The sequence below is a fragment of the Apis cerana genome, linkage group LG8, assembly GCF_029169275.1.
Source record: "Apis cerana isolate GH-2021 linkage group LG8, AcerK_1.0, whole genome shotgun sequence".
Classification (NCBI taxonomy): Eukaryota; Metazoa; Arthropoda; class Insecta; order Hymenoptera; family Apidae; genus Apis; species Apis cerana.
Window position 1 is genome coordinate 7,411,079 of NC_083859.1, and position 15,516 is coordinate 7,426,594.

The 15,516-nt window shown below is 35.5% G+C and overlaps 1 protein-coding gene across 5 annotated transcripts in view; it reads left to right on the forward strand.

Annotated features, from left to right (window-relative positions):
• Nucleotides 1–15,516, forward strand: part of LOC108003899 (acetylcholinesterase) — a 139,010-nt gene that overhangs the window by 59,556 nt on the left and 63,938 nt on the right. For all 5 annotated transcript variants that reach the window (XR_009830914.1, XR_009830915.1, XR_009830916.1 and 2 more), the window contains exon 2: nucleotides 2,294–2,436. Coding sequence is in view for 2 of the 5 variants with exons in the window: in XM_062078528.1 (XP_061934512.1) it covers nucleotides 2,294–2,436 (143 nt within the window). In the remaining 3 variants the exon portion in view is untranslated. The remainder of the gene's footprint in view (nucleotides 1–2,293; nucleotides 2,437–15,516) is intronic.

Consider the following 15,516-nt stretch of genomic DNA (forward strand, 5'->3'; position numbering starts at 1 on the left):
CAATAATTTCTTCTTTCGATGTTTTATCATATTATCTTAAATATTATATTGTGCTTACTTTCTTTTCTTTTTTTTTTCTACTTTAATTGTCAATTGAGTGTAAGCTATAAGAGAGATAGATTAAACTATATTTAGTTAATATTTTACGAAACCAGAAGTGACATAAGCGATTGACAGAAGCTACGCGAAAAGTAAGAGGTGTAATTTAATAGATATTGAGTATATAAAAGCACGATTATAAAAGATAAGTGCGCTTCGTGCTCAAAAATGGATCTTTTATGCCGTAAGAGTATGCGATTAGGATCAAGTAAACTCCCCCTTGTCTCTTGTACTTCTAACTAAGTTATTCCTGGTGATTTAAAACTTTCCATCCAATACCGCGTTTACCGTGCCTCGAATAGCTAACCATAAAAAAAACCTCCAAAAGAAGCTTATATACCCCCCCTCCTCACAATGACTCTTCTTAAAAATTGCGTCCTGGTGTTTCGAAACCGATACTTTCGAAGAAGAAAGTACATATTCTCTTGGAAAACGTGTACGACGGCCCCCCTCCTCCTCCTCCTCCTTAACTTAACGCTCTTCGTGACACGTGGAAAAATAGAGAGGTTGCTCGTAACACGAGGGTCGACTTCCCCATCTGGAGGAGTTTCCCGTAAAAATTGCCGAGCACGGTAGGTAGCCAACAAGTTGCTAACGTCGAATCAATAGAGGGACGGAGCAGCAACTCTCGAGGCGTGACTCGTCCAACCTGGCGACCTCCTCCCCCTCTTTCCACTCCTCTCGATCTTCTTCCTCTACTCCTCACTATTGCCGCTATTTCCTCTCCTTCTCTTCTTTTCTTCTTTCTCCTCCATCTTTGTCTTCCTCAATTTCCCCCTCCTTCTTTCTTCTCTTTTCTTCTCCCTGAGTCTGTAAAAGAACTCCGTCTCGAACTCGTTCGGGATAATTGAGTTCTTTTGCATCGAAAAAATCCGGAAGCGCGATCCAAACCGTTATTATTGTAATCGTGACAAGGATTCGTCCATTTTTGGGGGGGATATTATGTATACTTTTATCGAGAAGAAGAGTAGAGATTTTTTATTTTCTTTTCTCTTTTTTATTTTATTTTATTTAGAAAAAAAGGGGAAAGGGAATTTCTCCTCTTCAAAATTTTAGTACACATTATTTTCAAAAGTGTGAGATGCTGGATGAAAATATCCTTGTTGAAAAATTGTGTAGTGGATTACGTCATTTTCGAAAACTGTGAAAAAAGTCTGTCTCTAAAATTATACTGCATGTAATACTATCCAACTATTTTCAAAAAAAAAAAAAAAAGAATGTAATACTTAAAAAATCCTTCCCTAGAAATTTTCCATACTGGACAACTTTTTCGCTATTTTTAAAAGACTTTCAAAAGATTCATTTCATTCCATTCATTTCAAAAGTTTGGAAAACTGTGTTTTATTCAGTGAAGAGATCCTTCGAAATATTCCAATATCCAATATCAAAATGATACTAATCTCGATTTCTGAAAAATTCTGAAAACGATCATCAAGTTCGATCGAATCTTCAGAAGAACGCAAGTGGTATAAATCAACGATAGGCGCCCCGCTAATCGACGTTTCTCGAAACGTCTATCTGTTCATATTTCATCCGAGTCTCTCGTCATCCGCAAGGCGAGGGAATACGGATTTTGGTCGAGGCATTTACAAAGCAAATACCGTGACAGGGGGGGAGGGGGAAGTGGTGGTGTTGGTTCGACAGCGGATCCTTTATGTCGCGCCGTGGCAAAACCCTTACGTGTCTGGTGGTAATCTGAAAGGCTGGTTCAACCAGGGGATGCTTTTTGTGTAAAGATTCTCTTTTAAAAGAGAAACTTCGAGGCGTAAAGTGTTGCGGAAGTGCAATCTTCTTTCCTCTCATCCCCGATAGGGGGATGATTCATCGATTCCATAAGTTGTTGTTACCCCTGTGTTCGTCCTTTTTGTACGTGTATTAGCCAGGTGCTAAACTTCTATCGGTTCTCGCATTATACAGGGTGTATTATAAGATATGATTTGATTTCTTTTTATTGTTATTTTTTAATTAAAGCATTTAGAGTGAAACACCTTCGAATTTTTTTTTAGTAGTATTTTATAGATATTTTTTCTGAATTTTTTGAGGGATTGAATTATTTAGGATTCCATTGTAAAGTATTGCGACGATGAAACGATGATTTTTCAGTTTTGGATGAGTTTGAATGAAAGGAAGAGTGTTTTTTTCAAATTGTTAAATTTGATTGATACTAACGTGGTTAATTTCTGTTCTGTTTCAGGAACTTATTTCATCCTTTACGACTTCAACGATATTTTCGAGAAGGACCAGGCCAGTTTCTTGGAACGAGAAAGATTCCTTGGTATTATTAACAACATCTTCAAGAACATGTCTCAAATTGAACGAGAAGCTATTACTTTCCAGGTATGTGGCTATGGTTAAAACTTTCAACTCTCTTCCTTCACACAAGGGAAATTCCTTTATCCTTCTCGTGGGTCTCGTTAAATATATCTCCAAGCCATGGAGAAACTTAAAAACCATAAAAAGATTGAATTATATTGTGAAAATTCAATCTTTCGTGATACACGCTTATCGCGATATTACAATTTCGATAATTTTTTTTTTTTTAAACTTCAGAAATTTTGAAACACACACTTGCTGAATCAGAATCATAATCCAAGATATTCACACTCTATATTTTTTCTTCTTGAAATTTTTCTAAAACATTTCTCAACGATGTGAGAATACCCGATTAAATCCAAAAGAAAATTTTCCACGAGCCGAGTAACGCAGTTAATGAATGGAGGCTAGTGATATCTTGCAAAATTTCGCCGACGATCGTCCAAAGAATCGATCTATGTTCGATCACTGTTGCCATTAAATTACACCCACTTTACTCGGGTGTTGTAGTATCAGATCGACCTTAAGAACGGGTTATCGACATATTCGGTTCACGTCGCCTCGAAACACATCCTGGATGAGTAACATAAGAGACGCGGGTTGCAGTAGTAACGGAGCGCGCAAGTCAGACGCTTTGTAGCTAGGATAAGTGGTAATGGAAGTCAGGAGTCAGACACAAGGGTTTAAATATTCCGGTCACGTGATTGTACATCATGGAAGCTCTTTGTTTTCGTGTGCTGCTCGACTTTGCACCATGAAATCCTCGGATAAGAATTGATCCATCCTCCTCCCTTTTCTCTTAATAATTATTAATTACGAAGATTAATCTTGGTTTTAATTTTTCTTTTATAATCTTTTTTTTTTTTTTACGTTCTTCGAGGTATAATCTCTGATGGAACTGATTGCTTTGTCGTATCGAGATGGCTTGGGGTCGATGAAATCAATTTTAATTTTAATTTTATTCAGATTCTGTCTAACAAATTCAAGGTTCTTGCAATCTGATTTTCGTACACCATTTTTCTCTGCTTTCTAGAATTTATCCTACAAAAATACGAATCATCATACCTTATATAATAAAAATACATTGTGAACCACTGTTTACACAAATTTAAATTTTCTTATACTAACTCCAATATTTGTTTTCACTTTTAAAAATTCACTTTAAAAATACATTGCTTGGCATAACACATAAATTTAAATTTCTCGTAACCAAGCTTCGACAGAAATTCTTGGTACATCAATTTTCTTTGCTTTCTCCTCCAGAATCCATGCTCCAAAAATACTCCACAAATCATTCCCTTTATACACAACGAAAACAATACATTGAGAATCACTGCTTGTCGAAGCTTCAAATCCATTATCCTGTTATAAACCCGCAAAAAGGGAATTGAGAACCGTTTTTTTCAATCTAAAATATCTAAAATGAGTAACAAGGGGGATAAAAAAGATTGGGCAAGATTGGTCGAGTGTAAATACGATGCAATCTCGCGTGGAAGTTGGGACGCAAGTCACCCTCTCCCCTGTTTTCCGCCGCGTTAATATCAGGGCGGAAATGGTGGCCGCCAAAGGCTGTGGAAAACTTCCGTGGAGCGGATGGTTACGATGGTTGGTGCAGTGCAGGTGTAACGCGCAGTTACCTCCTCCCTCTCCCGGTCGAACCGATGTTTCAAAGTGCCACCACCACCAACCCCTTCTTCAAAACTCTCGCGAAACGACGTTTCCAACGAAATTTTTCGTGCGCGGAACGCTGCTACCTTCTTTTACGTCCTTCGAGGAACACCGTTGGAAAAATTGAACGATTTTTTGAAATTTCGAAACACACTTCGGGGAGTCCCTTAACTTCGACTCCGAGGGAAAAATCTTTTCTCCTATGCAATTTTGAATTTTCCCGAATATTCTCCTTCCTTCTGCGAGAAATATTCTTCGAGCGATGATAACAGATTCGCAATCTTGGGAATTACGGTAGCGCGTTTTTAAGATTAAAATCGAAGAGATTCAAAGGATTTTTTCCAAGAAATGATATAGTATATAGTTAAAATTGGAGATTTTTAATTATTTTAAGTAATTTGTATAAGGATTTTGAAATAAAAGGATGTTCTATTAATGTTTTTTTTGATCCTTTGATTTAATAAATCAATTTTTTTTATATTGATTTATTTAGAAGAAAATTATTTTGATCTTTTTTTCTTTTTTCGATGTTAAATTGAAACGAAATTTGAGAAAAGTAATTTTATTTGCTGCTTCTTTAGAGAATTTTCCTTCTTTACTCCCACCAGGAGTTCTTCCAGGATTAATAAAACGTCGAGATTTTATTACGAGTGTTTCGCGGAACCCTTGGGAAATTTAGAAACATTAATACGCAATCGTACATCAGTTTGACCAAAACATCGTAAATATTGGTTATCTGTCACGGATTGTCTGATATATTTCAATTATTAACAACCATCTGAATAATTCCATCGCTGGCCCCTCCCCTCCGTTGATTGGTATCGATCCTCGAAAACCTAGAATAAATATTGATCGGAACAAAATTTAGCTACGAATTAATCCGAGGATACGAAAGACGAAAATCGATGATTTAGAAAATTGAATTGAAATTCTTGTTGCGAAATGAACGTATCGATTAAATCGTGTTCTAAATTTATGAAATATTTCTTATATCACCCTGTACAATATTCAACCCCGTCGCAACCTTCCATTAAAAACGTTCTTCTTTCCTTTTGCTCTCGTTTAAGAGACGAAAAAACCACCATCTTTGTCTTACTCGCGCAGAAACTTCCACATCCCGTTGAATTTAAATTCGATCGTTGCATGCTCCACCCTTGCAACGAAGTAATATCGAAATAGACCCCCAATTCCGTCTTTCTCGCCAATTTTCGCCACCTCGATGGTCAAGAAAAAAAAGAGGAGGAAAGAAAAAGAAAGGGAAAGTGTCGAAGAAAATAGGGGATGGTCCCGAGGGTAGCTCGATCCGGAAGTTCTTCCACCCTTTTTGGGAAGACAAAGAGCAACGAAGGCGAGAAACCAAGTGGAAGAAGAAAGGGGATGGTTTCGTGTCCCCCTATTCCACGGCCGATTTCCGACAAACGTGATAAAAGGGAGAAAAAAAGAATTTTTCCCAAGGTGTATATTTTCCGTTTTTTTTTCGCGCCTCGAGGAGGAGCCGACCCTCGCCGAGCTTTCTCCTTATTTTATCGAAGAAATGTATGAAGGAAATTCCTGGAAATATTACCTTTCTGTCGCAGATAGATAGATCACGATGAGAGAAATCGTGCGTCGTATTTTATTCTCTAATTCTAATTTTGTGTTCATCGAAAAATCAATATTCAGGCTATGTTGAGGGGGGGCTCCCTCCCCCTCTTGACTCTTGACGCCGCTTTGAACGTGTCAGCCGATGTTTCACTGTGTGTGCGCACGGTCAATGTCACGCTCCCTCTCTTTCCTGAAAATCACCCCTTATTTTGCTCTGCTAATTACTTTCCCGTCGCCGATACGCCGCGGGCGTCAAAGCGACTTTGTCAAGGATCGGAGACAGCGTAAAACTCTCTGGTCCCTGGACCATCCATTTAATTAAGCAAGTACCTGCGCACGTGTGGACAGGAGGAAGGATGGTGGGGGTGGTGGTGGTTGATGATGCAGGTTGGAAAATTGAAAGTGGAAGGGGTGTAATCGTTGCAAATTTCAATTTTCTTTTGGAGAGGAAGAAAAAGATCAGTTTAACTTGTGTTAATGTTGGAAGGAAGGAAGGAAGTATCTTTGAAGAACGAGATTATCTCGAAAATTGAAATTGGAGAAAGTTTTTTTTCGTTTTGATTTAACTTTTGGAAATAAAAGAAGAAATAAATGAATTTTAAACGCTGCTTTCAAAATTGAAAGATATTTTTCGAAAGGAGGAAGATATTGGAATTTCGATTTTTTCTTTTTTTTTTTTTTAGAAAAGAAAGAAGAGGAAATGTGTGCACTTTTACAGTTTAAACGTTGGTTGGAGGAAGAAGAGTATCCTTGGAGAAGGGATTGCTTCGAGGTAGAAGAGTCGAGGGACAAGCTTTTAAGCTTTTCTAAGAACGTGTCATTTCTTTTTTCTTTCTTTCTTTCTTTCTTCTTTTTTTTTTTCCTCCCCCCTTCTTTTCGACGTTGATGAATAACTCTTGCTACTTTCTTGATGCCAAGAAGATGTTTAATTCAAGCTGGATTAAGAATATTCGTTGACTTTCCCTCAATTTCCTTCTCATCTTTCACAAAAATAAACTTGCCTTTCCGGGGATATAAGTTTCTGAAAATATTGAATACGACCTTCAGAAAGATATTTCTAGATTTTTCAACGAATACACGAGTATTTTTTTCATATTCGTATATTTTATCAACGACATAAACAAACACAATCTCTTCATGCAAATTCATGCACCATTTATGATTACCATTGTTTTCACAAACAAATTTGATCATATTCTGAGAATAAAAATTCTGATTTCGACGATATTCGCAAATCGAACGAGAAACAAAAAGAAAAAAGAAAAAGATGAAAAACAATCTCAGCAAACCTCAAATACGAATTGCGAAATAATTCCTTCCTAACCTCCAAAATAATTTATTCGTCGATAAATAATTTAAAGGTAAACGAAAACAACATTTTTTTAAATAAAAATCTATATATATATGCTTGGAAACATTTTCATACATTTTCCTGTTTCTAACGGAATCTTGGTCGATCGATAACCGATCATACATACGCAAATGTTTACCTTTGTCGTTTGACAAATACAGGGAACCACGTTACCGACGTAGTCGGGGAAAATCGGATGCGCGTAGATACATATGTATTATACGAAACTTTTCGAGGCGTGTGCATAACCTCTTTTCGAGACATGAATATTCCGATCATTAATTTCTTAAAATCTGATTGAATGGATCCGACGATTTCTCTCCCTCTTTCTCTCTCTCTGCAGTTCCTCGCAGAGATAACGATTGACAACGAGAGAAACTGAAGAGATAATGGGGATTGAATGTGGAAAAAAAAGAAGGCTCGAAAGACGTCATTGCAGTATCGATTGAAAAGATATAGGATATTTTTGCCCGACCTATATCCATAATTTTTTTTTTCTTTTTTTTTTTTTCGAAGACTGAAAAATATTCCGAAACGGACGAGCACTCGTGGCATCCGGAATAAAAAGCTACGATCCTTTCATCGAAGCTTTCGTTATTCTGTGATACATCCGCCGGAACTCCTCCTCTTCGGGATCTCTGTGTAAAAAATGGATGTCGAATTTGCAACTAGGTCTACACACAACTTTTTGAAAATATAATACTTGATAAAAATGAAAAATCGATGTATGGAGAGAGAGAGATGCGTATTGGAGCATTCTTTGTATAGCAAAGTTATTTGTAGAGTCAATGTGAAGAATATTAGATATTCTTTGGATTTGGTTTAGGCTTTGTTCGAGTCTATGGTAGATTCGAGTTAAGTTTGAAAATGAAATATTTCATGGAAATGGAAAATTGATGCGTCGAAATATTCTTTGTGAGGATATTAAATTTATTTGGATTTGCAGAGTCAATATGAGTGAATACTGGATATATTGGATTTGTTTAGATTTTGTGCGAGATGGTGTATTTGAGTTGAGTTTGAAAATCTAAAATTTGATGTCTGGAGAAATGTATAGGAATATTTTTTTTTTCCTGTGAAAGTAAAATAATTCAGATTTTGTAGAGTGCTATTTTTTGGAGGTAATGTTAGATAATATTTGCTCTGAATCTATATTAATTATTTAGAAAAAGTAATATTTCTTTTCAGACATAATGCAATTCAAATTTATACAATCAACATCAAGAATTTTAGATTCTAGATACGTATTCAAATCTCATCTAAGATAGAATAGATATAGGTTAGATTCTGATTTTAATCTATGATAGATTTCTAAAGTTAGATCTAATTTAGATCTATATTAGATTCAGGTTAAGTTCGATTTTGATCTATAGTTTAGATCTTGAATCTGATCTATCGTCTACATTAAATTTGAGTTAAATTTAGATCTCGTAAAGTAGAATTATGTTGACTTTAATATAAATCTACCTTCAAGTTCAAGTTCGCGTCGTCCCAGGTCAAGGTTCTCTCGAATCTGAATTTTAATATTAATTCTTATTCGTATCCAGTTTAAACCTAGTCAGATCCAACCACTGTGCAATACGTTCCACGTAATATTTCCTCCAGATCCAGATAGAGTGCGCGCCTAAATCAGACATTACTCTCAGATAATCTAAATCTCGAATTTCAATCCATCTCCATGCAACAACGCACAGATCTTATATATATCTACCACATTAAATTCTTTTAAATATCTCCACTCGTTCCTCCTCCTTTCGTTTCATCGAAATTCAAACAGCACAACGACATCCTTCACTCTTCGCAACGAGCCAATTTCTTTTTGTCTCTTTTTTTTCGGCGGAGAAATCGGGGAGAAAGAGAGAGGTATTTCCACAGGTGGCCGCGTATAGATGGCAAAGGCCGTGGATAAAAGGGAGCGCCGAAAATTGATTTCCGACAAGGTGGCCGCATTTACATAGACCATCCCTCTTCTCCCCCCTCATTCGCCCCGCCTCTCCATCACCGGCTCGCGGAACGAGCCCCTGTGCATTCGTCTCGGCGCACGATTTACATTCCCCCGGGCTCTGACTTTTGTCAGAGTCACTTTCACGAGCCGAAAATATTTCGCCAAATTTCAAAAACCCGTCTTCCTTTCCCCCTCCTTTCCTCTACAGATATTTATAAGAGGAAGGTCGAATTTTAATGAAATTCGATTTGTCATTCGAGTTTGGATCGTTCTTCTTTTGGTTTCTAAAATCGATATCTAATTTTAAAGGTAATCTTGTCGAGTTATTTTTGAGTAATTAGGATGAGAATGATGAGCTTGTATAAATTTTGCATAGTTTTAGCTTACCGTTATAGACTTGATTAATTAATCGATGGATTGATCGTGAAAAGTGAAAGAGTCTTTCATGAGTACATAAACGAAATAAAAAGGAAAAACGAGTCATTTTCATACTTAGTTTTCTCGCTTCCAAATTAATTTTTTCTTTAAATTAAAGTGACTTTAAATTGAAGAGCTTTTTCCTGCAAAATCTTCGATCGATGATACAAACAGAAAAAAAAGGAAAAACTCGAAACTTTTCTTTCTAACTCGAATTCTGGGTGATTCGCGATTCGAGGAGAGAATGTAGACCGTATGAAAGGAAGAAAGGAGACAGGAAATAGCTGAATAATTAAAAAGAAGCGATAATGGAACGCGTTGCTGCGATTCTTCCCTCCCTTTCTTTTGTTCTTTTGATCGAAAGATGTGCTTCTCTGAAAATCTTCACCTCGAACTCGTAAGAGTCGTTTTCGAACTTTCCTTCGAATCTTTCCATTCAATTTCCCCTCCCACTTTTCTTCTCCCGAGCGAAGAAGAAGATGTCTGGAAATTTCAAGAGCGGAGAAACGATAATTTTAAGAAGTCCAAGTTTTTCTAGAATAAAGTGATCGAGTTGAAGGAATTATTAGAATGTTGAAATTTTTCTTTTCATCGATTATTGATCGGTTTGCGAATTTTAAATTATTATAAAGAGAGAAGGAAATTTTTGTTTTTAATATTAATAAGAAGGAACGAACAAAGATACTTTCGACGAGATTAATATTCATTCATTTTCTTATTCTTATAAAAGATAAAAAGTGGTGGTAATTATATTTTTAATTATATCTTTGCATACATCAGGATTTTGTACAATGGGATCTGTAAATAAAAGTTTTGGTACAGATTCAAAAGTATGGAATCATATTATAATGCTTTTTTTACTTTTCACGTATATCTAAGTGATATTTAAAGATAATTTTTAATGATTGATTAAAATTCTTAAACACTTAAAAAACTCTCCAATTCTCAATTATTTCCTTTCTGTAAAAGAATTTAAAAAAAAAAAATATTCATCATCGTTATACGCATCTTTAACCTCTTCCAGTATAGGAATATCAAAGGCATCGTTACAATAGCGTTTTCAAAGTAGAACGGATCGTCAAGCAAAATAAAATATCACATCAACGCTTCAGAATTTTCTCCTCTTCGAAAGAATCTGTAACGAACAGTTCTTCTCCCAGGAATTTTAATCTTTTTCTTCTTCTTTTTAACGGAAAGATTTTAAAAGAATTTTGAAGAAAGATAAGATTGATTTTAATATCTCGCGTGTAAATAAGTTCTTCTCCCCTTTTTTCCCAAATTTTCAATACTTTCATCTTAACAAACTTACTATTACTATTATTATTATTATTTGAACTATAAATATAATTCTCTCTTCTTATTTGGAACAACCTAACAATAAATTAGCATAAATAACAATGTCGTGGTATTAACGGATTAGTCAAGAACCGGAAGGAATATGCACCTGGTGGAGGAAAGTGATTCCTCGAACGACACTCCGCTTCCGGTTACCCTCCCTCGATGGCGGCGCCATGCTCCCGAGATTAATAGTTAATAATTTCCCCTCGTGGCGGCCGATAAATTTCAAACGAAACCACGCCAGAACTACCTTCTGCATTTAATTATCGCCTCCCTCCGCGTTCAACGAAACTTCGTACGATCCACGATTACGTTGAGAACTTCTTTAACCGGAAACAGGAAGCGATATTCATCGTTTTAACCCTCGAGCCGAGGAATGGAAAGGTCTTCTCCTCCCCTTGATTGTCGATTGTTTTCGATTGGACGACGGAATTTTCCTTTTCTTTTTTTAATTCGATATCTCTTCGAAATTGGAAAGATTCGAAAATAAGAAGCAGAAAGAGAGAGATTTGGAAGATATTGTTTCGTTTCATTTTCCAATTCTGTATACGGTGTTTATTATTTCGAGATTAAGGAAATGGAAAGAATGTTGTTCTTTGTTTTTTTTTTGTTCGTTTGTTCGTTTCTTGATTTTCTTTCACTCTGTAAGAAGAGTCGGAATTGGGAATTGCGGGATCAAGGGGAATAGAATTTTCTTCTTTTTGAATTTGATCTTTTTTGAATTAAGATTTGCGAGGATTGGAATTGGAGATTAAGGAAGATGGAATTTATTTCTCTTTCAAATTTAATAATCCTCTCTTGAAAATTGAGAATTTTTCTGAAAATTCAATTTCGATTTTATTTTCGCGCCCGAGCCTTATTTTGAATTATAGATCGAAAGCGATAAAATTCCTCGAGAACATGAATTTCTTCTTTCCTCCTCTGAATTTAGATTCAGAAAATTGAATCTCCTATCAGCGTGACTTCATTTCTCAATGTCCTGTTCAATTATGTGGATTAAAAACTGATTAAAGTAATAAAGATTTCGTATTAATAAAAAATTTTAACAGAAAAATGAAATTCCACAAGACCTCGCTTTTTTCTTAAGCTTTAACTAATCTTAAATTAAGACTTAGACTCAAAATAATAAGACTTTGTATTAATAACAAATTTTTAAAGAAAAATGAAATTCCTAGAGATCTTCTTTAAACTTTAATCCTAAATTAAGATTCAATCACATTGATACTTCATCGAATCCATTAATAATCAATCCAAAATAACAAGACTTTGTATTAATAACAAATTTTTAAAGAAAAATGAAATTCCTAGAGATCTTCTTTAAACTTTAATCCTAAATTAAGATTCAATCACAAAATAACAAGACTTACTATTAATAAAAAATTTTATTCGAACTTCTTTTCGAGCTTCAATTAATCCAGAATTAAGATCCAGACATAATGTTGCTCAAACGCTACACCTGCAGTCATCGACCGCAGCCATCCACTCGACGTACACCAACAATCAACTCAACCCATCGTCCCGACCACCGCCTGCCCAAACGCTCACACCATCTCTCACAATAACCAGCCAAACTTCACCCTAAACCCCCTCCTAACTAATTCCCTATCGATGTCTCTTCTAATCCCTTCCATCGTCCACCCTAATCCTATCCAACCCCCGAATAACCGCCCATTTCGTTGAATTAAATCCGTGAAACGATCCCTCCCTAAGCAGCCATTGATCCTCCAGTTTCGTCCTTGGCCAGAGCGTGACGTCAGAACAAATTATTTATCCGCGAGAAAACCCGAGCAACTCGTCGAAAAATTGACGGAGAGAGGGGAGGAATGGTTGATCGATCGAGAGGAGGGGGGCTATTCGGCGTGTACTCGTATCTCCACGGTTTTAGAGTTAATTATAAATGTGGCACGTGGCCTTATCTTGGCCAGCCAGAGCCTGATCGAAGCCTGTCGTGTTCGAACCGGCGTACTACGATGTTCCGCATGCTAATGACGCACGTGTTGCTTTCGCGTCTGCTTGTGATAATGCTTTCGATAATGTGGATAATGGAGATGTGTATATATATATTGGAAGGCGAAAGTTGGGATAGCGTTGTATCATTCTCTTGATGATGAGTAAGAAAGAATTATTCTTTCTTAATTTTTACTTTTGTGAGTATATTTGAAGTATTTATTCTTAATGTAGGGAGTAAAATTGTTAAGAGTTGAATGGAAATTATTAGTGAAGATTCCATCAGAGAAACTAAAACTTTTCTTTTTTTTATTTTGTTAATGAATATTGTTGAGTCGATATTATTGCTCTCAATGGATGGCTATTAAGTTTTATATTTTAAATATATTTGAATTAGGGTTTCATCTAGTGAAATTGTCGAGAATATTTTTAATGGACAGTACGTTGAATAATAAAAATTATTATTTAGATAATCAGTTTCTCGAGAGTAATTCTTTTACATTTCAAATGTACGTATCCATCTGGGAGTAAAATTCTTGAAAATTACTCCCGAGAATAATTTTTATTTGCCAATGGTTGCCGCTTCGAATGAATGAAAATTCTTTCGAGTTTTATCGTAAAATATATTTGAACGTTAAATCGTGCGAATTGCTTTTAAAATTCCATGTATTTTTTTTTTGAAAAAAATTCCAGGACATAGCAAATTTTTACACATGAATTATTACTCGTCAAATTTCATTCCTGCGAGTTATCGATATTGAATTTTCTTCGACACATTTATCTAAATCGTATTTAAAGAAACGAAATATATTTCGTCCTTGGAATCGGTTGGATCCCCAATCACGGCAAGCTTCGTGATTGGGAAAATTGGATTTTTGTGGAGGAAGATGGATAGTATTGCGTTTTGGTTCTGCATTTGTTTCAAAGCCACAAAGCCAACAGATCCATTGGCCATGCCTTTTTTTTTTCTTCTTTCTAAAAGGGATCACGATTTTTTTGAGGATTTAAAATCAATTTTCCCGCCATGTCCATCGACTTTGTATATTTATCACAACCATAAAATATTACTTTCGGAGAACAATTTTCTACGACAATTTTCGTAATTATGTCCAGAAAGTATGTGTGTGTGTGTATTAATAACTCGTTAACCTAGATTCAAATCTCGTTTAATTCAGCTAATAATAATTCAGTTAAAAAAGACGGAAAAAACGAGTCGAAATGGAATGGAAAAATCGAAACGATTCTCCTCCAATTTTGGATGTCTCTCGAGAATCGTCAATGTTAATCCCCCTCCTCTTCCCGTTTTAAAATCGTTTCGAAAGTTTCGGGGAAAATTCGTATTTACGAAACTGGGCTGCAATTAAACGCCTCTTCAATTAGTGAATTCTTCACGCCAGATGGCGTAGGAGGAGTACGCATATATTCCAATTCTAAAATCTATCCCCCAACTAACCATTTGTAACATTTAACAATATCCTGTTTACAATTTTTTTTTATTTCTCTCCTGCTTTCAATTTGCAAATTTAATTTTAAACAGACAGATACCGTTAAAAATCTGATATTTGATATTTCTTTCGTTAATATTTCAACCCTCGAGTGAAGATTTTCGCCACTTTCCTTTTAAATTCTTCGTTCTTGTTAACCGTTTGTTAAAATTTTTCTTTCCACCTCGAGTCGATCAAATTTTTGGGTTCACTTTCAATCGAAGAGACTCGTTACACTCTCGATTTCTCCACCGATATTAATGGTCTCTAGTTATCGAGCCAGTAAATCAGTCGTCGCAGTTACGCGGTTAAGTGGCAAACCCCTTGAACGTACCCCAATTCCACTACCCTCTTAACTTGATCGCGTTTCGTCTCTTCCAAGAACCAATTCCTACTTCTCCAAACTTGGCGAGCTTCTTAATAGTGGCTGGTCGTGGGATTATTCGAACGAAAGGGTTGGACGGAAAACGAGACATTTCAATTGGACGAGGTAATCACGGAAGGCGATATTGATTCTCTCAGCTGTTGTCGTTTCATTCGTAAATTATCCGCAAACTCGAATTAAATTTGTATTAAATATTCGAGGAACGTTTTGTTAATGGAACAACCCCCTTTTTCGTCCATTCTACAGGAATATAAATACGAAAGAATAATTCGTATAATATCGTTGGTAAATTGTTGAAAGATAAAATAGTACGATGCGTAATAAATCGTAATAATGTGAACACGTCGGGTCTAAATTATGCGTAGGGAAAATTGATAGTCGTTATAGATCAATTGAGTTAATATATATATATATAGTTAGCAATAGCGTGAAATTATGGATCTATTTGTGTGCCAGAAATGTTAATAGTCGATGGTATGATTGGTAAATGAGGTAAATTATAACCTGTACTGTATAGATTACTATGCTATAATGCGAACTTTGATACTCGTTACATAAGTTGTTAGATCTCTGCCGAGTTAGAGGAAGGGATAAAATGTAATAATGTGGATTTATTTATGAAATCTAATTACGTGTCTATAGTCGATGATAGTCGTATAGATAGTCAATTGGAATAATGTAGATTCATTTGATGGAATGTAGTTTTAGTATCAGAAATTAGTTGCGATAATATGGACTGCTGATTGTAGAATTTAGCTTCTAATTCTAAATTAGAAACGTCGATATTAGTTATAAAATTTGGATTTGTAGGATCCATTTGCTAGAAGGATTAACCTAATTAGTTTTTGCATTAATTATTTAATTATTTAAGCATCATACAACAAATTGCTGCTATACAAACTTGCAATAACTTGTAAAATCTAATTATGGGATTGGGAGCAAATATGGAAAGAAGAATAAGAGTAATAACTTGTTGATTAATCTC